Below are 27,142 nucleotides of genomic sequence, written 5' to 3' on the forward strand. Positions count from 1 at the left end.
AAATTTTGCTATTAAGATGTATGTAGGGTCTTATATCACTCAGACTTATAACTCATGTGTCACTAGGAGACAAATGATGAAGCGTTATTTTTTTGCTGACAAAACCTCACTACTACGGGACTTGGCTCTTGTCTAGTTGTGGCGAGAGCTTGAGCGTCCAGCCCCACCATGTGAAATGACAACCCCACCCTTGTTTTTCCTATCGTTTAGCGGGGCTAGATGCTCCAACTTCCACCATGGCCGAAGGAAATCCTTTTCCCTACTAAGGCCTAAGGGGGAGGGGGGAGGAGGAAGGGGATTAATTTAATGGCAATAATGTGACCAAGAGAGTCGATCCCATGGCCTCCTTGGGGCTATTATTCAGCGTTATACTTCACTAAGCATAGTGACACCCAAAAGGACCCTTTTTAAAATGGGCAAATTTCATGGACACCCCCTCTAAGTATTCAATATGTCACAGACACCCCAAATTTTGAAAAAATATCACAGACTGCCCTTATTTTATGATTATATTTCAACTTAGTCCACTCTGTTAGTTAAGTTGTTGTTAACTCTTTTATAATGATGAAATTACCCTTACCACATGTGAACTTCCCATAATATCCTTAAGGTTAAAACCCCAAACACAAATCATTATCTTCATCTTCTTCGCTCATATTACAGCCGTTCTTCACAATGTTGTCTCTAACCATAGCAATCAGTACGAGTGGTGCGACCGCCATATGTGTGATCTTAAACTTCTCAATCGCCCTCCTCATCTTCCCCAAATCGAACTTCCTCATCACCACCACTGTCTCTCCTACCGCCATTGATTTCACAAAGTACAGAAGTGTCGTCGGCGGTGCTACTGCTCACCAACGATGCTACTCTCTTGGCGGGCCTTGATTCCAATCACTGAAATTCTGTTTCATTAAATAATTGTTGGAAATGTAGGCTATTATAATGTAATGTAGACGGTTCATGGTGGATCTGATTTGAAGCAAAATAAGTTATTATCATATTATTGTCGTAATGCTTCAACTGCTACTTGGAACGGAAATGGCATTTGATACATTCTCTGCAGAGACATTACTTTTTCCTTGGTAATTAGGTTGGCAGTACGGAATATTCTAGATAATGTGTTTGGGGTCCCTTATAAAATTGGGGGAAAAAGTATACCTTTTACTGCAAATTTGTGCCATTTTTGGGTGCAGTATAATCTTCTACAGTAAGCCCTTTCTCACCTTTGTGCTTGAATAAGTCCATTCGGATAGAGTGAAATCAGTGGTGACGGAGCATCGCCGAGAGCGTCGCCGGTGGTGCTACTGCTCACCGTGCCGTAGTTTCATGTTTATGGGCTTCTGTACTGTGTGAAATCAGTGGCGGTTAGAGAGAAAGTGGTGGTGATGAGGAAGTTCGATTTGGGAAGATGATGGAATCTTAGTAATTTTTTATTTAAATTACTAAGAGGGTAAAATTGACATTTTAACTTTGGATGGTAACCTTGCTTAACGTCAGGGGAAAGGTTGCAATTTTGATCAAGTTTGACAAGTCCGTGACATATTGAATATTTAGAGGGGGTGTCCATGAAATTTGTCCTTTTAAAATGAATTAAAAATAAACTCCATTTAATGACAATTAGTTGAGACAATATATAACAAAGGGAAAGAGACTCAATATGGGTTTAAGACAAAATATAACAAATTAAAAGAGACTCAAGATGGGTTTAAACTAAGAAGTTTTGTTGACTTATCTGTTAAGGTTTGGTAATCCAAAGGTTTGTGACACCATTTGATAACAAGTTACCAACAGCAAAGATGACCCTATTCGAGGGAACCACAGAATTTTATTTATTAATGCTAGCTGATCAGGCATTGAAGAGCATCTCCATTACGTTTAGCTCTCCTATCACATCAAGCCAAAAATGGATTAAAAGAACTTGAAGGGAGCCATTTGTAAAAGAGAGCGTATCCAGTGTAGAGTCTCTCGAGTCCCACCGTATACAATCTTACCCTTGTTTTCAGAGAAACTGTTTCCATATTCGAATCTGTGATCACTTGATCCCAGTGGAACAACCTTACAGTTGTACCACGGCCCACCCTCTTTGAGGGAGCCACTTGTAATTTGCTTAATTCATCAATGATCATTAGACCCAACAAATTAATGTCGAACCGGAAGAGTAGTAACTGACCCGAGTCAAACCAATCAAGGCCAAAAAAGAAGATTAACCCAAGAAGATTATTATTTTGTCTATGGTTTTAAATTGATTGGAGGAAAAGAGAGCAAGACAACCCTATTTTACAGGTCAAATTAAACCAGCCTACAACCGATTAACCGGACCGGCCAGTCTGGTCTAGATTCTAGCCTCACTAATTACGTATTCATCATAGATGAGACATATATTAATTATTGAAATATCTTTACAATTTGTATTTTGATTTGATTTAAGAATCAAGAATACTTCTCAGAAGACGCCACACCTCTAAAATAGACCAAAATAATTCTTCTTAATGGTGATGACTTTTAATAAGTTTTTAAACGGTTTAACTAAATAAACTAATCTAATTAAAGCCTATAATTAAATACTAAATTGAGACTTGCACGGTTTGAATTGAAGAGCTTAATTCAAGCTATTTATCCCAAGAAACTCTTCTCATTCCTTTGTAAGAACTTCACTCTCCACCTACCCAAATCAAAAATGGTAGTTTTTCTGCTAAAATTCGTGTTCTTCGCATTGAGTTCATTAATGAACTTGATATCTGCTTTGTTATTTAGTGCAATAAGTCGTCTTCTAGTCTTGGTGATTCAGGGGCTAAACTTCCCAACACAAGCCATTAATGGTATGTTAGGGATAATCAGGTGGATAATCGAGTATCTTGCAGAGCTTCTAATAGATACAATCTCATCAAGCATCTCTTCTGCTTTTGATTCTCTTAAAGAAGCCATTACCAGTTCAGTTGGCCTTACAAGCTCTGTAGTTGGAGAAGTGATAAGGAAGACAGGGGAGTCACTGGATCAGTTAGCTAAGGATTTGCCGGAGGCGATTTTCGAAGGCTTGTCGGAGATGATTGGGACTATTGTTAAGGATTTGTGGAACAACTACAGGAATGCTGTTGGATATGTTATGGAGAATTTATGATTTGTAGATAAAACTAGTGGTTTGTATAGTTAGAAGTTATTCATTGTTTCATTGTCCATAAATTGGTAGAATTAACAATCTCTCTATCTTCTTATTAGTAGTATAGATGAAGTAGTTCATGGAATGAGAACTAATTCAAACTCGAAAAGGATCTTTTTTGATTCTCGAAGAATGAGGGGAAAAGGGTTTGATCGAGAAAGATCTCTTCTTCTTATTGTTGGAGAAACTAAACTAATCTCTACACCAATTAATTGTTCGAGTTTATGAATGCAAGTTTCACTTAGGCTGTGTTTGGTATGCATTCTTGGAATGCATTCTAGGTCAATTTTGCATTCTCGGATGATAAAAATAGCTGCGTTTATTGTCCAAGAATGTGAAATCTATCTAGAATTAATGCATTCAAAGAATGCATACCAAGCACAGCCTTAGTTTCTCAATTGCTTTTCCTTGGAGAGCAGTGATTATGCTTTGGGTGTGGGTGATACTAGGGATGGCAATTCCTAGCCTAGCTCGGCCGAGCCTGCATTTAATCTATTAACATTAGATTATATATTTATTTACATATACATTATTACCTAATGTAATTATCATATATAATATGGGAAAAGGAAGCATACAACGCCAATGTGGATATTCTTACGTACACCCTCTCACATCCCACCCATGGGTTTTACTCCTTCTCTCCTCAATAAATGTCCACCCCCTATTGGATGATTCGTCATTCTGCCCTCCTATTGGTTGAAAATTGCACTCACGCGTCGCATGCCACCCTCTCCATATATGACATTAGGGGACAACATAATAATAAATACTAAAGAATAATGGCAACTTGATCAACATGCTTTTTAGTCAATGGTATGTCTTCGACTTCTGCTATTTTTTTTGGTAGGAGCATGTCTTCGACTTCAGACTTTAAAATTATATATGATATATATATTATATGTAAGGGAAGAGTTCTTTGTTGGGGAGCGTGGACCCTGTGTGTGCATGGGGGGCCAATGGATGCACGCATGGAGGCATCAACAAGACAGTCATTACCATCTTTCAAGAGGGGCAGGGCAATCATTTCAAACCCCCCCTATCTATACATAGGGCTCATATTTATATATATAATCACACATAATCTACATGGTTTATAGTCAACGTCAAAGAACGTATAAGGGTGTTAAGCAATTCGGAGCAAGTTTTTTTGGTGAAATCAAAATCGAACCATTTAGCAAACGGTTTCGGTTTAATCGATTTTTAACGGTTTTATAAGGTTTTTATTTATTCTTGGGAAAATTTCACGGACACCCCCTAAAAGTATCCAATATATCCAAAACTCGCCATATTTCGTCAAAAAGGCATAGACTACCCTTATTTTATGAAGAAATATGAACTTAGTCCACTCCGTTAGGCTTTTGGGGTTAAGTTGCTGTTAGTTTTCTCATAATGGCCAAATTACCCTTAGAAGGATTAAATGTACCATAATACCCCTTAAGGGTAAAACCCTCTTTTACCAATCTATGGCAGAGAACCGGCATTTTGAAAAGCCTAATCCATCACTGGCGGCATCCAACATCGGAATCCATCATCTTCCCTATTCTTACCGGTTCTCCTGTTTATTGACACTAGCAGAAAAGCATGAGTAAACCAAATATGAGACCATTTAGGCATCACGCCAAGGATCTGAAAGTTTTCGATGCAACTAGTTTGGAAGAAGTGCACTCCCCAACAGAGAAGGAGATCAAGGTGATGGGTGATAATAATCTTTCTGAACGGATTGTTCAACCCAATTTATCAATAACGAAGAAATGAAACGCAACAGCCGTTACGATCAATCTGAGAACGAAGAAAAGCAGAGAAAGATCAAATATTCCGAACAACGAACAGATCCCAACTTCTAGGGCAACCGAGATCAAAGGATGAAACGGACATACCTCTAAAGCCCACCGCTTTCCCTTCCTTAATACAACAAACAACAAATTAATTGAAACAAGAAAGCCCTAACTTTTGCAGGCAAAAGCTTTTGAAGATAGATTTCGTCCAGCGACACAGAGAGAACGAAGAAACGAAGAGGCAAAGATATGAGAAATATAAATACATAACAGATGCGCATTGCAAGAGAGACAAGATGACGTTTTTTATTTTTCTCAATTTCTTTCCCCCCTTTATTCTACAATAAATCGAACAAATGTTGGCGTTTATCGGATCCGATTACTGCAAAACCGTCTTGATGTCAATCCATTGAATGAAGAGAAGTGGATTCCTGGAATGGGAGCCATTCATGAGAGTCTATACCGGAAGTGCCTCCCACTCTGTTTTGATCACACAAGTCATTTATACCCGGGAAAAATCTCCCTCCTGGACATTGATTGTACTTCTTTTCTGGATGTGTTGTACACTGAGTAAAAATTAATCCATATTGCTGCTTGGTTGTAGATCAGGTGAATGTTATCAGATTTGCTTGGGGTTAATTAATATACAGGACAAACATGTTTCTTCTATCAAAGGCTTTTAATTCTTGGATGTCCCTGTTCTTGCGTGTTCCTCCTTCAGCCCAGCGAAAACGTTGGAAGAGAGAATGGTGTGCCCACAGTCCTAGTTTACCAAGTCAATTGGTTTATTCAAGAGAGCAAGAGCACCGAATGGACCCACGAATAGCCCTAGTTTCTCAAGCCCTAAACCCAATCCTGTTGTGATGTAACTCACTATATCCAAATCTGAACCTATAACTCGGAGATGGAGAAAGAAAGGGATAGGGAGATGCCGCTGGTAATGGTCGCCGAAGAAGAAATCGCAAGACTTTATTGGAAGAAATTGCCGGAGATGGTTCTGTTCTTTGCGCTCCAACGGGAAGAAAAAAGAAGAAGAAGATGAAGAATGGGTACCTGTGTTACAAATCTCAAAACGTTAGGTACCCTGGGTGTTTTTTTTTTATTTAAATAACTAAGAGGGTAAAATCGACAATCGACTTTCTACTTTGGGTGACACTTAGAAGGGTAAAATCGACATTTTATCTTTGGGGGTGTCAATTTGCTTAACTTTTGGGGGAAGTTTGCTATTTTGACAAAATATGGTAAGTTTCGGATATATTGGATACTTTTAGGGGGTGTCCGTGAAATTCCCTTTATTATTTTATGCAAAGTTCAACCCGCTACTTTCCATTACATGTCTTTTAATTTTTTTTTATTGAAATGAAAGTATGAATTGAATTCTTATATGTTTTCTTTAAATAGTTATTTATTTGTATCATTATATATTTAATAATTATTTATGGTTATCATTAATGCCTAATTATTTTCATTACATTTTACTAAAATCTGTTTCGATTTTAATAATTTGATTCGGGTTAAACTATTTAACTAAACGATCTCAATTTTAAAATCAAAACTGAACCATCTATTAACGGTCTCAATTTTAAAACCAAAACTGAACCATCTATTAATCAATTTTGTTTGATTTTGACACCCTTAATTCAATCCATCATATACATATAAGGCACCTCTATGGGTGCATTTAGAGCTTGACATCTTTTATTGATTGTTGTCCATTGTCTTTACTCCCAAAAGTTTTTAATTCAAAGATAGAAAAATATTTTCAAAGATAATTTAAAAATAACTTCACATTATGTTATTATAAAAAAAAAAATGTTATACTAAAAAGGCAATAAAGTAATATTAAAACCCAAAATCTGTATTGGCGTAGGAGAGGAGAGTTGGGCTCACGTTCACTTATGTGAGCGTACAAGAACGGCTTTCAGCTGTTCAAATGAAATCCATCCATGTAGGTCCCACAAAATGGATTCCATCTGAATAACTGGGAGCCATTCTCGTACGCTCACAAACGTAAACGTGAGCTGGACTCGGGAGAGGAGGGGGGGGTGCTAGCTAGGTTAAACAGGTTCTAAATAAGCCCAGCTTGGCATAATTATATTTGAAGGACAAAGGTACTTCATGGGGCCGGCTCACGATCACACCATTTACAAGAGGTGTAGCGTAATTAAACAAGAGATTTATTGCGTAAAAGGGTTGGCTTAGAGACGCATGGAGTGTGAGGGACAATTTGGTAAAAATGTGTTTATTTTTCTTTCCAACACGAAAATGAAAAAAAATAAATAAATAAATCTTTTCTTCATAAGAGAAAAAATAAAAGAAGAAGGAATTTTCGCCTTTTCAAGACGTGTAAAGCAAGGTTTTAAGGAAAATGCTAACCTCACGAGATTGTTCCTCTCTTATGCGCAACCTATTAGCTGTTAGGGAAATAAGTTTTATTTCACTATCCTTGGGTGAGAGATCGTTGTCTAATCGTGAAACTCCTACACCAGCATGGGGTCAATGATAGTGCGCACAAGGGCATAAACATGAATGAGATTTCTTATTTCACAAGCAACAAAAAGAAAATTCCACACATTACAATGTCTGAGTCCAACGGCCATGTGACTAGACAGCATTCTTTTTTCCATCGTTATTTTATGGATTTTTTTTTTTTTCTGGTAAAGATTTTATATGGTTCAACAACAAGAAGTAAAGATTTTTCATAGTTCAACAACAACTACAACTACAACTGAGTCTTATCTCAATTAAATGGGCCACATATTTTATAGAGTTCATGATGCCAAAAGATCCAGTATGACGTGTGTGAATTGAAAATAAAAAATATATACCTATGTCCATCACTCTTTTGCCTTTCATGAGATTAATTAATAAGAGTGTCTAAATGACACCGCTAAGGTGCATTTGAAATTTGACTCCTTTGAATTGTTCTTCGTTTTTTCCAAAAGTTATTTAAGTTGGGCCATAAAAAAGTTTTCAAAAAGACTTTGAAATGACCTATCATTATGTCATTAAACATATAACAAATTATCATTATCACGCATATTTTTCGAATTCACATGTGAAGGATGGGTTGGGATGCAGATGCAGTGGGTGGGTGGGTGACAGGGGAGGGCGAGGTGGAGTTATGGAGATGGTGCAAGAGGCAGTGGCGGGTTGGGGATGAGTTGAAGGAGGAGGCTACGGAGGAGGGTTTAGGGCTACAATTGCAGTGAGGGGGTGGGGAAGAGATGGTGAACCAGACGGGTGATGGGGCAAGCTGGTTAGGAGAGAGGGCGTAGCCTAGCCAGAAGAGCAATGTAGGAATTTTAAAATATCAAGGTAAAAGAAGAGGTGGAACCTCACTTTTTAGGGGAGTATCAAAAAAAAGGAAAAAAAAAAAAAGTTGAGTGTAAAGGACTTATGTGTGGCTCAGGTCCTCGTACAAAGACGGTCCTTGGGACCTAGCACCACCCACATGGAATCCAAAGAGGGCAGAGGATTCCATATAGGGTGGTGATTAGGTACCAAGCCAGACTCAGGTGACATTGAGTGAGTGATAGTAATTGCCTCTAGTTAGGTTGACTTGGGTGCGCATATGTAGGTTATGCTATTGTGCGTGTTGTAATAGATTGCTAACGTGTGTTGCAGGTAGAGTTGACCCAACAACTTGACCCATTGACCCACTGTCATATTAAAATGCCATTGACTATTTGCTTTTGGTTTGGTTTGGGTTCAAACTGGTTTTTGATGCAGTTCAATTATGAACCGGTTCTGGTTCTAATCTTTAGACTTCTATGCTGTCACTTGGGAGGACATAATTTTGTCCTCCCCCACTAATCCTGTTTAGTGGGAGAACAAACATATTGCCATATTGGCTACATGGGAGTACAGGATTTTGTACTCTCATTATGTCTTGTAGGACATAATTCTATCCTATTGAGGATGATAGATTATGCAGGTTTTATTTAAATTTAGGGGCAACATTCTCTAACCCCGAGCGCCTATGCCCAGACATATGGGACGGGACATGGGCAGAGTTTGGGTCATTTAGGGAGGCGGATCGGTCATTTCATCCACCCCATGTGTCTAGGCGCACCCTACAGCCCCAGTGCAAAGAACTTTATCCCTTAAATTTATGTGCAATACAGTTGCCGTTTTAATGAATCTGAGGTATTTTAACATAGTTTTGAGTCTTCTCTATTTTGTTAATAGGTGACAAAATATCCGTAGCCACTCTATTGCAAAATGGGCATTGAGTTGCCCTTGAGCAAAGACCATGGGAGACCCCGTTTCGGGAGCCCACTTAGCACCTAAAAAAAGTGAGAGGGAAATCATTAATGGTATATAGTTAATCAAGGGGAGTGGAAACAACCGTGTCAAAACGTAGCTCTCTATCTCTGGTCTTTACCGGTCTCTATGGCTCTCTAAATGGAAGAAAATCCTGGATTTGGGCCTTTGCGGTTGAACAAACATAGAGGGGGAAAGGAGGGGGTAAACAATGTACTCTCTCACTATGGAAGACCACTCTTTTTGGGGGAAAAGTATCCCAGCACGTCAGTGTAGTATCATCCTTTCACATGGGGTTTTTGTATTATTTTCTCTCTCATGCCCTAACTAAGTAGGATCGCATGTGGATGAAACCATTCTCGAAAGTCTGACTCATTGTCTTGGAAATCACAAGGTTGTCCCTCTCTTTTATTTTTGGGTAGAGAGAAAGGGTATTCACTCATGTGCGCCTAACATCAAACAAAAAAAAGCACAATGCATAAAACTGAAAGAAAACTTGATAAACCGAGGAAGGTTGTCTCTCTTGTAGGTAAGATTGACTAGCCTATTCCATTCCTTGGTTATTGAATCTATGTAAATCTGATATATTGGGTTTTTCCCGCACCTATGAATAAATTTTGGTTTACCCAAAAAACAATAAACGTGGATGAGACTATTCTCAATATTACCATTAGTGTGGCATGGAGGTTCGAACACACTAGAGGTTCGTATACACTAGCGTTGTGCGAAACCCTCCCCTTTATAAATATCTGAAGCCTATTCATTTCCTTAATTATTAAGATTTTTACCTAATAAACATGGATCACCATTCATTTCCTTAATTATTAAGATTCTTACCTAATAAACATGGATCAAGTCAAGTCAAATCAAATCAAATCAAATCAAAACAACTTTTTTTTTCTTTTGATAAAAAATCAAATCAGATGGGGACACTTCGCCTTAAAATAGGTTCAATCATTAAACAAGCAAACCATGATCAGGTTGAGGATGATCTTCTTACCACAAAAAAAATACAAAAAAAAAAAAAAAAAAAAACAAGAAAAGGTTGAGGGGGTTCCGTATTTTGTAGAGGCCATGTCAAATTCATGTACGAGAATCATTCTCTTATGGCATGAGCTGCACAGATGGAATCCAAAAGAGCGAGGGAATTCCATCTTCTATGCGGCTGAGGTCGTATAGGAATGATTCTTATATGAGAACCTGATATGCCTTCTCTTTTGTATGCCTTTAGATTGTGTATTGAAATGAAATGGTCTTCTTGAGAGGGGTTAAAAAAAAAGTTCCTTTTATACAGCTCACCTAAGAATGAAGGCCTTCACACATGGTTCATCTACTTTTTCCATATGGCAAGAACCGCGAGGTGATTTGTTTTCAATCATTTTTCCTGTGCTTTCCCATTTTCAGCCATATTTTCAAATTGATTTTAAATTTATGTTTTACCGTATGGTTAACTCTATATTAGGTAAAATATCACACATGAGTTAGATGGCCTCAAGTTGTATTTGTCAATCAATTTTGGCACCACTTGATTTGACACATGACTAGATAATAAGGCTGTGGAGGAAGGCTTTCGATCCTCCAGGGTTCTGTATAAACAATATTAAAAAGCAACATGAGTCACTTTATACTTGAACCCCAATCCCAATATTTAGGATCCAACTCCTATTCAATGAGCCCGTCACCTAGGGAAGGATCTTTTTCCCTTGTAATTCGTTCAATTCCCCTAGTGCTCCTAATCATTCCACTCTTGCTCGAACACTCTGCGTGGTTGGGGTCCATCCCCTCTTATTATAGGCACTAAAGAATTGGATCGGACAAGAAATTGCAAGAGATAATTTTCCACCAGAGAGTGCCGAATGAAGCATTTGACAGTTGGGCTGCCTAGCACACATTCCTGAAGGTCGCCAAATACCTCATGGGTTTGGGAATATGTGTCAGCTAGCCCAACTGTCAAAAGCCTCATTGAGCAATCATTGGGCGGATTCCTAATTGGAGAGGAGCCCGTCACCAATATTAAAGAAAACTCTAAGGATCAGACTCCTCTCCTGCAACCTCAACGCCCAAAGAAGTATTTAAGGAGGCATTCAATGGTGTTGGGCTGCTGGCCTGTTGAGCACGCCAAGATGCACACCGGACCCATGCAGGCACACATCCCCACACACCAATGCCGGTGTTGTTGGATACCTCCCTTGACGCTGAGGTCGCAGGAGAGGAGCCGAATTAAAACTCTAATGCTGCACTGACAAAAGAAGAGGCATTCACATATAGGAACTATGATCTATCCATCCACAAAAGTTAGGTCCCACCTTATCTGCCACATGGCAAATATTTGGGCCGTCATGAGTCATGATTCATGAGAAGGCAAAGCTGTCCTATTAATTTTTCCCACCGTATGGAGAAGACAAAAATACCCCGGGGTTAGTAACAGACGAATGGCGGTTCATGCACGATTTAAAGGCCATGCCTTCCATGGTGAAATCTTCATATATGTGTTCGAAAAAAAAAAACTTCATATATAGTGTCGTCGTGGCATCTGCATTCTCACTTTCTGCCCTTCTGAGAAAACCATGGCCGGGAAGGTCATGAACGCCGTGCAGTTCGATGGTTTTGGTGGTGGAGCTGCAGGTTTAAAGGTGATTTCCGTTTTCTTGATTTCGTTCTGTTCATTCCTCTGTTTTTTTTTTTCCTTATATTGTTCTTGGTTCAATCTGTTTCTCTCACGACTAATCCATCTGTAGTTGCATGGAGTGGTATTTTGTAGAGTAATCCCCCTTGTTGTAAGAGAGTCGTAAGTGTGGAATGTTATAAGAGTGAATGATTTTAAGGCTTGTAATGAAACTTGGATCGAACTGTAACATGGCCTCTTTTTTAATTTCCCCATTTTGTTTGGCTGCATTAAACGAGGGAAAGAATAAATAGATGGGGCAAAATATGGAGAAATTTTGAAGAACCTGAAATTGGTAATCGCTATGGTTTTTATTTTGAAAAATAACCAGAGACTAGTAAACGCCATGATTGGAGTGTAGAAGAAATCGGAGAGTGTGTGTGTGTGTGTGTGAAAGGATAAGCAGATCACTTTTGAAGAATAGTATAATTTTTGACATAGATTTTCTAATTCCTAATGTGAAGGAAAACAAAACAATGGAGAAAACACCAATCTACACTGGTTAAGATTATGTCATATGTGGGTGCTCAAACAGTGTTTTCTTAGCTTGAATGAGTTTCCTCCTCCAAACTGGTTTTCCTTTTCCAAATTCAAAAACAAAAATTAACTTATCCTCCAAACTCGAAAACCATTACTATCATCTTCACACTCCCTAGTCCCCTTCATGCAGATATATAAAGGAGTGACAATATTTTGGTGCAAAGATAAACTCTTAGTAATTATCTAATTAACCTAGTAACAAGAAGGAAAGTAGAATAATTCCCATTAACCTAAAGCTTTAGACAACTTTCTCCTTCGTCAGGCAACTGCCACATTTTTCTCTACCTTAGTAACACCACATTTTCTTTGCTGCTGCCGCTCCTTCAAGAAAATCAAGATTTAACCAGTGATTAGGAGCTGACAAGGAAAGCTTAAACAACCATGCACAGTGGCTGTGCCTGAAGGGGGCCAATTACCCCTTCCCCCTGAAATTTTCAAGATTTTGAATATAGTATTTGTAGTATGAAGGGGGCCTAGGGTTGCATACTTGATAGATACAATCCCACCTCCCCACTTCAATATGTTCAATTTTTAAGCTCCATCCAATAGATTTTGTAGACCACAGTGGGAGCTATGGGATATTTGAAAATACACTTACATAATGTACCTCTGATACATTGTGAATTTTGGAGATTGAGGAATATACAAATGCATTGTATCACTTACATCTTGAAATTCTTTATGCTAAAATTGTTCAATGTTATCCATATCAGTGTTTGGAAGGGACATCTTGGATGGCTGTCCGTGATAGCCATCTTACATTCTTTTGGTGTTTTTTTCTTCGAGGCAGGCATTTGGAACACTCGGGATGCATGACGGTTTCCCAGACCGTCTTGAATTAAAATAGAATGTTTGAAAAGCACTGATGAATTTAACATACATTATTTGTACAATGGTGAAAGGGCATATTAATGGTCCAGTCAATATAAACTTATCTTGACAGTTTGTCTCTTTGGAGCCGGATGGAAGATTTCGTTGGTCAAACTGACACTTAGATGGAAAGTACCTTCTGTGACAATATTAAAGCATCAAACCAGCAGTAATGGAGACAAAGGAGAGAGAAGAAGAGGAAGAGAAACTGATAGAGAAGAGAGAACTACCCACGGTTGAGTTGTGAGCAGAATACTCAACCGTGGGCTACCAGATAGTACTTATAATTAAAGATCCAAAGTACAAACTGACATAGCAACACTTAGGCAATTATACCCAAAACACCCCTCCCTAATACTAAGTAAAAACAATAGACTAACTAACCAACGATACCAAGCCGAGACAACTTAACACTCCCCCTCAAGCTGGAGCATAGACATCACCCATGCTCAGCTTGGAACAACCACTAAAGAAAACATTCCGGAACAAGGCTTTGGTAAACAAATCCCTAAGCTGATTATGGGAATTAACAAATGGAGCGGGGACCAACTTCTTCATTAATGCATCCCGAACAAAATGACAGTCGACTTCGATGTGCTTCATCCTCTCAAGAAAAACAAGATTGTTAGCAATATAAATGACCGCTTGGTTGTCACAGAACCTTTCCATTGGTAAAGAAACCAAATTCTTGGAAAAAGGATTGAAGCCTCATCAACTCTAGGGGAATGTGAGCCATAGCTCTATACTCTTTTTCTACACTAGAACGAGCAACAATAGTCTGTTTCTTACTACGTCATGTAACAAGATTCCCTCCAAAGAAGGTACAATATCCTGTAGTTTAGTGTCTTATCACAATCAACATCAGAATAAATAGTAATACAAGTGTAACCATGACGAAAATAAATAAGTCCCTTCCCAGGAGCACCTTTGAGGTATCGCAATATTCAACAGGTTGCCTCCCAATGAACTTACTTAGGTATCTGGATGAACTGACTGATCACACCAACAACAGAAGAGATATCAAGACGGGTCACAGTAAGATATATGAGCTTGCCAACAAGTCTTTGTTACTGATGCCTATCTGTAAATCTTTGTCATTTGATGCGCCAAGTTTGACATGAGGATCCATAGAAGTATCTATAGGCTTACAACCTAACATCCCTGTCTCGTTCAGAAGATCAAGGACATACTTTCGTTGGGACAAACTGATGCCTTTACAGCTACGGACAACCTCAATACCAAGAAAGTGGCTGAGAGCACCCAAATCTTTCATCTGAAAATGCTGCTGCAAATAAGTCTTAACCTGTGCAATCCCAGCCATTTCATTACCAAAAACAATTATATCATCAACATAGACAACCAGAATAATGACTTTAGAGTCCTGTTGACGAACAAAAACAAATTGATATGAGTAACATTGAGAAAACCCACATGTAGCAACAACTTTGCTAAACTTATCAAACCACGCTCGTGGGGACTGTTTGAGTCTATAGATGGCTTTGTGCAGCCTACAAACTTTCTGAGTGTCCTCCCCCTGAGCAATATAACGAGGATGTTGCTCCATATAAACCTCCTCCTGAAGATCACCATACAAGAAGACATTCTTCATGTCTAACTGGTAAAGAGGCCATTCAAGATTAGCAGCCAAAGAAATCTAGACTTGCACAGAATTCAACCAAGCTACAGGCAAAAAAGTCTCAAAATAGTTGACTTCATAGGTTTAAGTGTTAAGTACTACATTTTCCGTTTGGCTGTGATGTAGACTTCCACGGCTTGTGCCCAAAGAAGGTAATTGGAAGCACCATTCAACTTAATAGAAGTTATTTGAACATTAACATTGTCGACAGAAGGCTTGGATTCTGCCATTAGTATGCAAAAAGGACAACCAGCAATAGAATGCACCTGAGATTAGATAAACCAAGGGCCAATGCTGCCCTAAATCAACAATACAATTGAAGAACCAAACAAGGCACAAGTTAGGAGGCAAACCGAGGGCCAATACTGCCCTAAATCAACACTGAAGTTGAAGAACCAAAGTGAAGTATACTTGGATAAGTAATTCTGCCACTGAAATAGCAAAAACAGAGTACCACAGGGTGATAGGAGATTTCCCAATGCAACAACCAATCAGGGCTCAGATCAGGCCCAATTTGAGAACAAAGGACCTATCTGAGATGATTTTCAAAAGCACTCAATAAGCAAGGAAATCCAGGAACTTGATCAGAAGTAATTAGAAAAATCGATGCTGCCTGAAATTGTAGGTATCAAACACCACAGCCAAGAGAGAAAACCAATTACTTTACAATCGAAACTCTGATCAGCCTCCAGCCAAGGTCGAATGACATATAATGAAGGCTTTAATGCCTTGGAAAAATAGAGAGATATGATGGATAGATTGGGAGTAATCAACCAATCAAAAAGTATCAAATTCCATAAAAAAAACAGAGTGCTGCCAGCATTCCTTGATGATCATTAGCAATGGAAGAGAGAGGGGAACTTCATACCAATAAGAAACCCTTGTTTTTCATTACATTAGCAACTAGGGTTTCACTCAAAATACTGATACAGCATTGGTTGCTGTGGACCATAGAAGCGAATCCCAGAGACGACTCTCAATATGGAAAGAAGATGAGAACCAGTAGATCTAATGCTCTGATACCATGTGACAATATCAAAGCATCAAACCAGCAGTAATGGAGACAAAGGAGAGAGAAGAAGAGGAAAAGAAACCAAGAGAGAAGAGAGAACTACCTACGGTTGAGTTGTGAGAATACTCAACCATGGGCTACCAGATTGTATTTATAATTAAAGATACAAAGTACAAACCGACATAGCAACACTTAGACAATAATACCCAAAACACCCTCACTAATACTAAGTAAAAACAATAAACTAACTAACCCACAATACCAACCCGAGACAACTTAACACCTTCTTTGGTTTCGACATACGTCAAGTTTTGGATTCCATCACCCCCATATGGCCAATTATGTTAACATTATATCCTTGTATGCCAACAGTTGAACCAAAGTTTCCTTGAAGTTGCCTAACAGAATCAGATCAAGCTGAATCTTAACAGAGTGATAGGGATATGTGATGATATGGACAATACATGGTTAAGAGAAAATTTAATTCCAAAATAAGCTGGCAGGTGGCAGATATATGGGCTGTCAAGTATTCATGTGCTTCACAGTTATGTTCTATAGGTGGCAACATATGCTTTGATGTAAATCATAATTTTCTGAAAGATGATGTATCTTTTTATGTTATCTTGCTTGCTCTCCATGCTTTTCCCCATCTTTTTCCCCCTCTTTTCTTGATGGGGATTTGATGAAGACCAATAACCTGTAGGACCGATTTATGGACAACAACCCATAGAACAGAGTCACAGTGATGGGAGAAGAACAAATCAGAAACTAAATAGCCAAATAACTTAATATCCAGCAATGGGATAGGGCTGGAAATCAAGTTGAGTAGGGTTTATGTCCTGCTGAATAAGGTCTCCAAAGATGAGAATAATCCAATGGATCAGATCTGTAGAAAATTCACAGAACAGAATTAGAAACTAAGGAGACAGAAAAATAGAAAGTAGAGGAGAACTGTGATAACCTCAGATCCAAATTTCAGATGGATCACAAATTCAGGTCGAATGACGGTTATTTAAGGGGGAATAAACCCTCAAAAGGTGAGGTCCATCCGATGGTTGGATGAGTTGGAAAAAGAGACTGGTCTGAAAACAAAATAGGGACCTTGCTGGAATCTCAGGGTGCTGTACTCAAGAATAAGTTTGACAGGATACAAGTGGTTAGAACTGGAGATTAAGACAATACTAATGAAAGAATAAGATTAGATTCAAACCACTGACTGAGTCTTAAATTACCTCCAAGGACCCCATGCTAAGATGGATAGTTGCTGTAATGGAAAAGGACACCAGATTAGAGGAATGAAGAAGAAGAACAAAGGAATAGAAGATACAACCAGGGCCTCACCACCACTGGCAGGATTCACCACCCTCCAGCCAAGGAATAAAGTTTCAGTAGAGGAGCTTTCAGTTTCAGTACTGAAGAAGAAATATTGAACGAGCAGCAAAAATTGTGGGCTGTACTCTGTAGCCCCACTTCTTGTTTATTTATAATAAGCAATTTCTGAAATACAGAATTAGTAACTTTCCCTGCGTGGGGGCTACTTAGCTGCCAAGAAAAAAACCAAAATAGAATCCTTTCCTAAGCAAGGTTTAAAATCTCGTCTCGTCTTGCCATTTCGGGCTGGTCGAGATATCCGAAATATATCGAAATTTCGCCAAAATATGGTATTTTTTCTGCCATATTTCGGCGCTCCATCTCGGTGGGTTTTTGGCCATATTAAGGCCTGATTTTTTATATATACCCTTATTTAAGCTAAATAAACACATTTAAACCTTCATATTGCAACAAAATGAACTCAAAGTGGCGTTTTGGGTTTGCACCCTTGATTGACAGTATACGGTCGGACCCTGATGTATAAATTGTTAAATACACATTGTTTAACGAAATATATTCGATGAAATATACCAAAATATTCCGAAATTTGAACATTTTTCATTTTGGAAGCCCATCTCGTCTCGGTAGTGTTGAAATTACCGAAATATTTCAAAATTTTGGTGATATATCGCGAAATTTTGAACCATGATCCTAAAAAGGATCCAATAGCTATTACTCAAAATAGAAAATAGCTAAATTAGAAGTCATTTCTTAGTATTAACTTTACTACTAAGTATCTGGTTACAAAATTAGAAACTATGGTATTGGAAACTACTAAGCGAGTATTCCCGCATCAAGATCTTTACTCAATGCATGCCATCATTGCTGGAGCTCACACAAGATCTTCTAGGAAATGATCTTCAAAATCTTCTCAAAACAATGCTGTCATGGGGTACACTGGGCCAGAATATGGATCACAATATGGGCTTAATTGTAACCACATATGGGCTGAAGTATGGGCCTGACTATAGCTTAAGTAATGGCCTAATGTGGGCTGGTTATAACTTAAGGCAATGAGCCTAAATAGGAGCCTGATTGGTCTGGCCCTTTTGGTTCTTTCTCCTCATATGTTGGCCTTGTACTGCATCAGGGTTTGTGTTTATTTATTAATATTAAAAAGTTCTCTAAACACTGGCATGCGTTTTTTTGGCATTTGGTAGGTTTCCTGAGACTATGAGCAGAAAGTAAGTTTGATTTTGTCCAAGAAGAGCAACCTCTGAGTGTTACCTACTAATTTCGTTGATACATTTCTTTTGAATTCTTATATTTGTTTGCAGACCATTACAATTTTTTTTAAATTATGAAAACTAAGCAGTGGAAAGGTTAGAGTGAAGAAAACACAGGCTGCTTGTCTGTAGTCTTGTTTCTCCAACCCTGCCCCCAAATAAATTTTTGGTCATGTTGAGCTTTAGATTTTCCCTGACCTCATTCATTCTAGTTTCCTTTTATCTTTTCATGCAATTGTTCACATTTAGATTTCATGAATCATGATTGATACCACCTGACTTGCTTTAGCAGAGTGTGGACACTTTTTTCAAGTTTGGTACTTGCTTATGCTTTGTAACTTTTGTTTCCTCCTTTTATAGCATGTGGAAGTTCCAGTTCCTGCTCCAAAGAAAGATGAAGTCTTGCTGAAGCTGGAAGCAAGAAGTCTAAATCCGATTGATTGGAAGATTCAAGAAGGCATGCTACGACTACTTTTACCTGGAAAATTCCCATACATACCAGGTAAATCCAGAGGATGTTTGTTTGTGCTATACTGAATTTTCTTGAGGCTTTACAATGACAAAGATTACTGAAAATTTTGCAACTGTAGTATATTGTATTCACTTGGTCATGCAAATCAGATTTTGATTTCCTTGATTAGATTGTAACAGAGTAGGTCTTGCAGAGGACCATTTTAATAAAAAAGTTTAATTCATCAATCCATAACTTTCTATAGTTTTCTATTATCACAAAGGCCATGGAGCTGCTTACTTTTCTTAGCAAATTCACTATTGTGAGAGAATCATGTTCCACGTCAAGTAGAAAGGCACAAGTTCCAAGAGTTCAGTTGATCATGAAAGACGACTTTCGTAATTATATTTGAAGTTATACCGTGGAAACTATTGAACCCTTACTTGTATGGAGAATAAAATTGTAAAATCACTTGGCAACTTATCATATGTCAAGTATTCAGTAGACAGGGATAGACAATGTATATGAAAAGTTCTGAAGACGAACATAAATGAACTTTTTTTTATTTTGCCAATTAAAAATTTGATAGGAAACTCAGTATTTAATGCCTAACTAAAAATTCTGCCCTTCCCCTGGCCTCTAGCTAATAAAAGTTCATCTCTGATTCAGTGCTCCTACATTGAGACATCAACCTTGAAAAATAACATGCAATCTCCATTCCAAGAAGCCTTATTGTTGATGCATCTCTGAAGTGGCAGAGGGCATACTTGTTTTATGCTTATTCTGTTTCCATACCTTTTATAGCAGCTCTGATCTTTTCTCATGTTTAGGCATGCACTTGTCTCGTAATATCTAGAATTTTGAGAGCCTGAAGGATGATAATGTTCATATGACTCACATGTAAAGCACCTTTTCTCCAGTTATGTGATGTGGAATCCTAAGTCACATAAGGGTGAAATAGAGATCCCAGAAATGACTAGAATCGCATGGCTTAAGAAACAGAACTGGAGAATTCTAATATCTCTCAATAGGTGAGTCAGGTTGGGCCAGTACTCTAGTCGAGTATCCTCCTTGGTGCAAGGAACAGTACCTCAGATTTTAAAGAAGGAAGAAAGATATGTAGGTAAGGTATCTCACCTACTGCAGAGAAGGCCATCCCACCAACTCCAGTCTTGGCATTCCACCAAGGTTTTGCCTACTGCATCCCACAGTAGAGCAGTTTTGAATCCAATGCAAACTCGACCTCAACCAGGGAAGAACCAGTGGGAGATCGATTGCAGCAGGATCAATTAAATAGGGAGAACAAAATTGAATAATTGAATTTTTTTTAGGTTTTTTTTCAAATGCCTCCCTCAAAATGCCCATTTGTCCAAATGCACCCCTACAACTTTACAAATTGCAAACTTCCCCCTACTTTCAAAACACTGTAACACTTTGGTCCAATCCATTAGTCTGGGACATTAGTGGTTAGTTTCAGGGAATCTAATGACCAAAATGTCCTTATGATAAAAACCAACCAAAACTAAAGAGTAAAGTGACCAAATTGCCCTCATCTTCCCCAAATAGTTTACGTTTGAAACTGAAAATCGAAAAATTCCAGACCTCTCTGAAATCCATAAAAAGCAATCAAAATCAAATGGAGTCCCAGTTTGTAACCATTATAAAGCAGTTGGATTCTACTTCCCTGAGCCATTATTGGTGCTATGGTGCTCCATCAGAACCAGTTGCTAAAATTTTCTTTACCTTCTGCTCTGAAAAAAAAATTGTGACCTTCACAACTTAATTCATACCTAAAAACTGGTAAAGAACAGATGTTTGGTTTCCAAGCCAGCACCCCATCTCTGCTCTTGCTGCCCAACAGAACAGCGTTTTCTTGTGTCATGAATTCACCCCTACTCATGTATCTTTTACCCAGTTGATTTTGATGGACTCTTGATTTACGATCCTGGGCCAGCTTGGGGTGTGGATTTTAAGGACTTAGAAATTCTATTGGACACTGCCATTGGGGCAGTTCGTTGTAAGACGTTATACCTGTTGAATTTCTGGAAAATGGGATATGTTTTGGGGTCCTATGCGTCAGAGTGAAGCAGTTCACAATCTTTTTACTTACCCTCTTAAATTGATTTTTTGAATTGAAATAGAAGGGAAAATTTTGTAAATTCACTTCTGCATCTGCTCCCCCCACTCCCCTCCCTCTCCAGATGCGGTTGAGGCTTTGGCTTCAGGTCAAGCTCCCCATTTCTCTTCTCGTTGCCAATCAATCAGCTTCATGGCTTCTGCTGTTGTGTTAGGGTTCACTGGTAACATTGACAAATTGATGTAATATGAAGGAAACTCAGATTGGTGGAACTGGGTTCCTTCTCGTACAATAAACATAAACCATCAAATTACGGCAGGGGCGAAAGGGGATTGTGATTTTGATTGCTTTTTATGGATTTCAGAGAGGTCTGGAATTTTTCGATTTTCAGTTTCAAACCTAAACTATTTGGGGAAGATGAGGGCAATTTGGTCACTTTACTCTTTAATTTTGGTTGGTTTTTATCATAAGGGCATTTTGGTATTAAATTCCCTGAAACTAACCACTAACATCTCAGACTAACGGATTGGACCAAATTGTTACAGTGTTTTGAAAGTAGGGGGGGAGTTTGCAATTTGTAAAGTTGTAGGGGCGCATTTGGACAAATGGGCATTTTGAGGAGGGCATTTGAAAAAAACCCAATTTTTTATTTCTCTTTTCTGATTACATATGAAAGAAGAACATAAAAAGGTATGGAAGAAGAAGGGGATATGGAAGGGGGATAGGGAACTCTCTCAGTCTAGGGTCTCTGACCCATGGCCTCTCACCATTGCTGCATCCCACAGCCAGTGCTTCTCACAGCTTCAAGCCATAGCTCTCTATTTTCTTCAATCTTCAATCGTCCCCTGTATTCAGCCTTGCTCCTTATTTATATAGAAGAATGGATTATACAATATAGAAAGTATTTGCTAACAAGTAGCGTACAACCAAAATGCAAACTTGTAAAATCTAGCTGCCATACATCAGAATAGAAACTTCTATTTTAGAGAACAAAATATAAATAGTAAAAAACTGAAATTAGAAACTACCTAAGATTCTATTGCAATGAAATAAAATATACTTTCTAAAACTGAAAATAGAAACTAAACTATGGCATCATTAGGATAGAATCTTTCTCCACTTGATGGGCCCACAAAATCTTCTAAAAAGCATCCCCACACAAGGCAAATAGGCTGTGACACTGTTCAGGTGAACAGAGTTTTGGTCTTTTTTTCTTCGTATTTCGATCTACATCAGAATCCACAAAATCATGCTCCATCTCTCATAGAACTCACAAGTTCAAGGCTAAATTATTTCTCAAATCAATGATAGTGCACTATTTATTTATAATTTCATGGAAACAAACAAAATAGAAAATCCCTATGTATGGTAGGAAGAACCCCTTACAACTCAAGTCTCTCTTCAAAATAGAAGCTATTCTAGAACATTACAAAGTCTTACCAAAAAAAAAAAAGAACATTACAAAATAGAAACTAACTACTTAATCCCATACTCGATCCCTAATATTTGTGCTTATAGAATTGGCCCAATACTATACTACACCCTAAAATATAAATCCTATGGCCCATACAACCCATTGAGCACTCAAATTAAGCCTATTAATCCATTCTTGGTCCAGTTTGATGGCATGGTTTGCTGCTGGCCTTCTTGTTCTTTTGCAATACATCAGTATGACAACAGAAATGTGTGTTTATTTGCCACTGCTATATCTCAATATTAAAGCTATGTTTATCTTAATAGGTGACATTGCACATTAAGCGTCTGTGATGATGACTAAAACTAAAAGTTCTATCATCTGCAAGAAGGGCTATTGTCCCCTGCAATATAATCACTGTGATTGAATTTCTAGCAAGATTCTTGCTATAAAGCTTGAAGGTTTTTCAAACTCGTGTGCTAATAGGACTTTATATTTGCTGCACATTTATTTGTATTCAGTGGCTGAACTATATCTGATTCACTTTTGCCATGATATACAGGTGCTAGTAACTAGGCCTATGATGTGGAAGACTCAGTGAAACCTATCATGGTTGTCTGGTCATTTTGTTGGCTGAGGCACAGACAACTGATAATTCCCATAATTTGCTTGATGCTTAGGTTAGGTTTTATGTCATTTAGTACGTGCAACAACTTCATCTGTTTGTCTTGTCATTTTAGTACATGAGACAACTTCTCTGGACAGAGGGAATAACTGTTCAATTGGTCATGCTAAGTAAAACATATGATTATTTTTTTTCATTTTAATAATCGATGTTATTAATATTTCAGCCAACATGAATCCGGTAGTGCATCAGCCTAATCATCTAACATACTGTCAATACTGCTAATTTAGAGAGAATCTGACCTACATCTGCAGACTCATTTAGGATGCGTTTGGTTGCATAAATTTCTGGATGTCTTCAACATTCAGATGTAACATCCATAGATCAGAGTATCTGTGGATTTAGAATTTCTGGATGCCTGCTTTAGTTCTCTGTTTGGTTACCCTGATTCTGAACCTGAATCTACAAGAATAACTGTTTGGTTACTTCACCTCTGCAACCATTCCAAGTTATTTTCTGTCATTAGGTTCTCAATTCAATTTTCTATCGAGCTTTGCATACTCTATAATTAGTGCTGCCTGATATGCAGTTGCTGGTAATCGTGGTGTTCTCAGCTGCTAAAAGACGGCTTGCACAAATTTTGGAATCATTTCCAGCACACCACACCATCACACATCTTCAGTTTATTACTTGAAGATCAATTCGAACATTTCAGACAATCAAAACCCTAAAATTAAACCGAAAAGGGGAAAGAAAAAAAAAACGAGAATTTATAATTCGAACATTTCAGACAATCAAAACCCTAAAACACTGATGTTGGCTATTTGCAGAACGAGAGAGAGAGAGAGAGAGAGAGAGACAAAGAGAGAACGAGAGAGAGAGAGGAGACAGAGAGAGAGAGGAGCAGAGCTGCAAATGGTAACAATGACGATGGCGACGAGGAGGAGCAGCGGCGAAAAGGAGGAGCAGCGGCAACAAGAAAGAGCAGCAGCGACGAGGATGAGCAGCAGCGACGACGGTTACCATGAACTTGGAAAATCTCGATTTTTTTGAATCTCCAGATGCCGAGGCTTTTATAGAAAGGGGTGAATCTTCAGATTTCACCTTAAGAGGTGAAATCTGAAGATTCACGATTTTTAGTGTAAATGGTGGATCTCTAGATTTTTGTGTATCTCTAGATGTCATCTCTTAAATCAACCAAACACTACATGAAGTTGAGAATCAAGATTCTGTTGATTCAACATCCAGGGATTTACACAACCAAACACGTTCTTAGTGTCCTCTGAATGGCCTTGAATACACCAAATTCTACAATAAGAAAATGATATTTGAAAAATGAGGGAAGTGTGATATGTTAAGATTGGCAGTTGATGAGTTGGCAATTTGGCATATTTCTAGAAATGGAGTTGCTTGTTAACGCCTGTAAAATACGAGAACAGGAGCAAGCTTAGAAGAGCTCAGCAAGACAGGATTATGTGGGAGAATTGTTTATCGTCAGTTATCATATCAAATTAGAGCTTGAATTTTCTTAATGAACTAAAGAAGGAAATTTTAACTTATAGCTGATACTTAATCCAAATATCAATTTAGGCTGAGAAGTACTATTTAATTGGCAAACAAGAAAATAGTTTGAATTAAGGCTCCATTTTTTATGGCATAAAATGCCTGGGATTAAAATAAGTGGGGGAAATATTTTCCTCCCGTACATTATTTTACAGATTTTGGACATAAAATAGTGGGTGCTACTGTAAAACTTTATGTTCCTTCTTTTTACTCCATATGAAACAAGCTCTATAAGTAGATACTTTGTGTTTCTTTCTTATTACTATTATCATTATTTTTACTTCAGCCCATTTTTGTCGAACCAGATCCTAAATCATGTAAATCATGTTTGTCTGCGCAAAGAGATATTATTATCATTGTTAGTTACTCGTGGTCCTGAAGAAGTTGCTTGTGTTCAGAGTTCTCTTTGAGACCTCATACTACCTTTTTTTTTCTAACTTCTTGTCATTCACATTCTGAAATCTCAAAATGAGCAGCATCAGAAACTGTGTCCTGATATCCTTGCTTGATGAAACAGCTACTGATGTAGCAGGTGAGGTGGTAGAAGTTGGTTTTGGTGTCAAGAACTTCAAAGCTGGTGACAAAGTTGTAGCTATGCTTAGCCATACTGTGAGTATTCACTAACATTTGGTTATACAAAGTCTTCATTCATTTTTAGGGAATTATTGACCAGGTGGAAATCCAGCATTTAATGCAACCATTTCAGAATTATCAGCTGAAATAGGAAAGTGATTACTTAGGTTCAGCGTCCAAACTATGACCGCTACCCCCAACATTGAGAATGATTCAAATTAGACTTGTTACAACAAGATCTTTTGGAATGTCCTATACTGGAGGGGGGAAGGGTGTGGGCCTTGATCCCTCTTATCTTTGTTTTGGTGATTTCTGCAGTAAACAACGGATCACGTGCTTATGGTACTCTTATTTGCACATGTTTTGGTCATACCCAAAAAAAAAAAGGGAAAATTACATGATTAGCTACTTTTGGGTTTTCATTTACAAAATTGTCCACCCTGTGTTTGAGTTAACAAAAATAGACAAAAACAAGTTAAGGTTTACAAAACTGGACAAAATAGTGTCTCTCCCTCCCACACTTACTTTTTGAGACATTTTTACCCCTATCATTGTCTTCTCGCCTAGGCATCCTCCGTTCCCTACAACCCTACCATTGTCCCAGCCACCGCCATTCTCTGCTACCCCAAGTAACAGAGGAAAAAAACAGAGATTTTTTAAGAGGGGAACTGCCGAGGAAGGAAGGAGAGTCACTGTTTTGTCTAGTTTTGTAAAACTAAACTTGTTTTTGTCTATTTTTGTTAACTCAAACATAGGGTGCACAGTTTTGTAAATGAAAACCCAAAAGTAGCTAATCATGTAATTTTCTCAAAAAAAAATGCTGGGGTCCTGATCTTGTAACGATACTTCACCGTTTTACCATGTAATAGTATATGATGTACGGGCCTTTTCACACATTATGCTCATGAGTAGGTAAAAAAAATTGTATTTTTGGAGTAAATGTGGAAAATAGGTCCACTTAAGAGCTAATTTTCTTGCAGAGGACATGTTCCACATGGAAGAGAGTAGAATCTCTGATGGTGCTCACAACAAATAGGAGTAACATTCCCTTTATGTTTTTCATAAATATGATAATTCTTGTGAATCTTTTCAACTGGCAGACGGGAGGTGGGCTTGCTGAGTTTGCTGTGGCAAAGGAGAGTTTGACTGTCAATAGGCCTGCTGAAGTATCAGCAGCTGAGGGAGCAGGCTTACCTGTAGCTGGCCTCACTGCACTTCAGGCTCTCACCCAGTCTGCTGGTATCAAACTTGACAGCAGCGGGAAGCCAGCAAACATTTTAATAACTGCCGCATCAGGTGGTGTGGGTCACTATGCTGTTCAACTGGCAAAGCTTGGGAACACACATGTTACTGCAACTTGTGGAGCTCGGAATATTGAGTTTGTCAAGAGCTTAGGAGCAGATGAGGTTCTCGACTATAAAACCCCAGATGGCGCAGCCTTGAAGAGTCCATCAGGTCAGAAGTATGATGCAATAATCCACTGTTCAACAGGTGTCCCTTGGTCTACTTTTGAGCCTAATTTATGTGAGAGTGGGAAGGTGATAGATATCACTCCTGGTCCTAGTGCCATGCTCACCTTTGCAATAAAGAAGCTAACCTTCTCCAAGAAGCAGTTGGTGCCTTTACTTTTAATTCCCAAGCGTGAGGACCTGGAGTTTCTGGTTAGGTTGGTGAAAGAAGGGAAACTGAAGACCGTGGTGGACTCGAAACACCCGCTGAGCAATGCTGAAGATGCCTGGGCAAAGAGCATGGATGGGCATGCTACAGGAAAAATCATTGTGGAGCCTTGAGTTAAGGTGAATATTATGTTTGGGTTGGTTAACTAAATTATGGTTGTTCAGTGAGTTACATAGAGAATATTGTGTTGATGTTATAATGGTACTGTAGGAGTATTTTTGTCATGTAAGTTCCATCTTAA

General features: G+C 38.3%; 1 protein-coding gene across 1 annotated transcript; it reads left to right on the forward strand.

The window, feature by feature from the left end:
* The first annotated feature begins 11,711 nt into the window (after positions 1–11,711).
* Positions 11,712–27,096, forward strand: LOC122668928 (chloroplast envelope quinone oxidoreductase homolog). Its single transcript, XM_043865514.1, has 4 exons — positions 11,712–11,834; positions 18,882–19,023; positions 25,169–25,260; positions 26,325–27,096. The coding sequence occupies exons 1-4, from the start codon at positions 11,769–11,771 to the stop codon at positions 27,012–27,014; spliced, it is 990 nt and encodes a 329-aa protein (XP_043721449.1). The 5' UTR covers positions 11,712–11,768; the 3' UTR covers positions 27,015–27,096.
* Positions 27,097–27,142: the final 46 nt, after the last annotated feature.

This window comes from Telopea speciosissima, chromosome 7 (genome assembly GCF_018873765.1).
Source record: "Telopea speciosissima isolate NSW1024214 ecotype Mountain lineage chromosome 7, Tspe_v1, whole genome shotgun sequence".
Taxonomy (NCBI): Eukaryota; Viridiplantae; Streptophyta; class Magnoliopsida; order Proteales; family Proteaceae; genus Telopea; species Telopea speciosissima.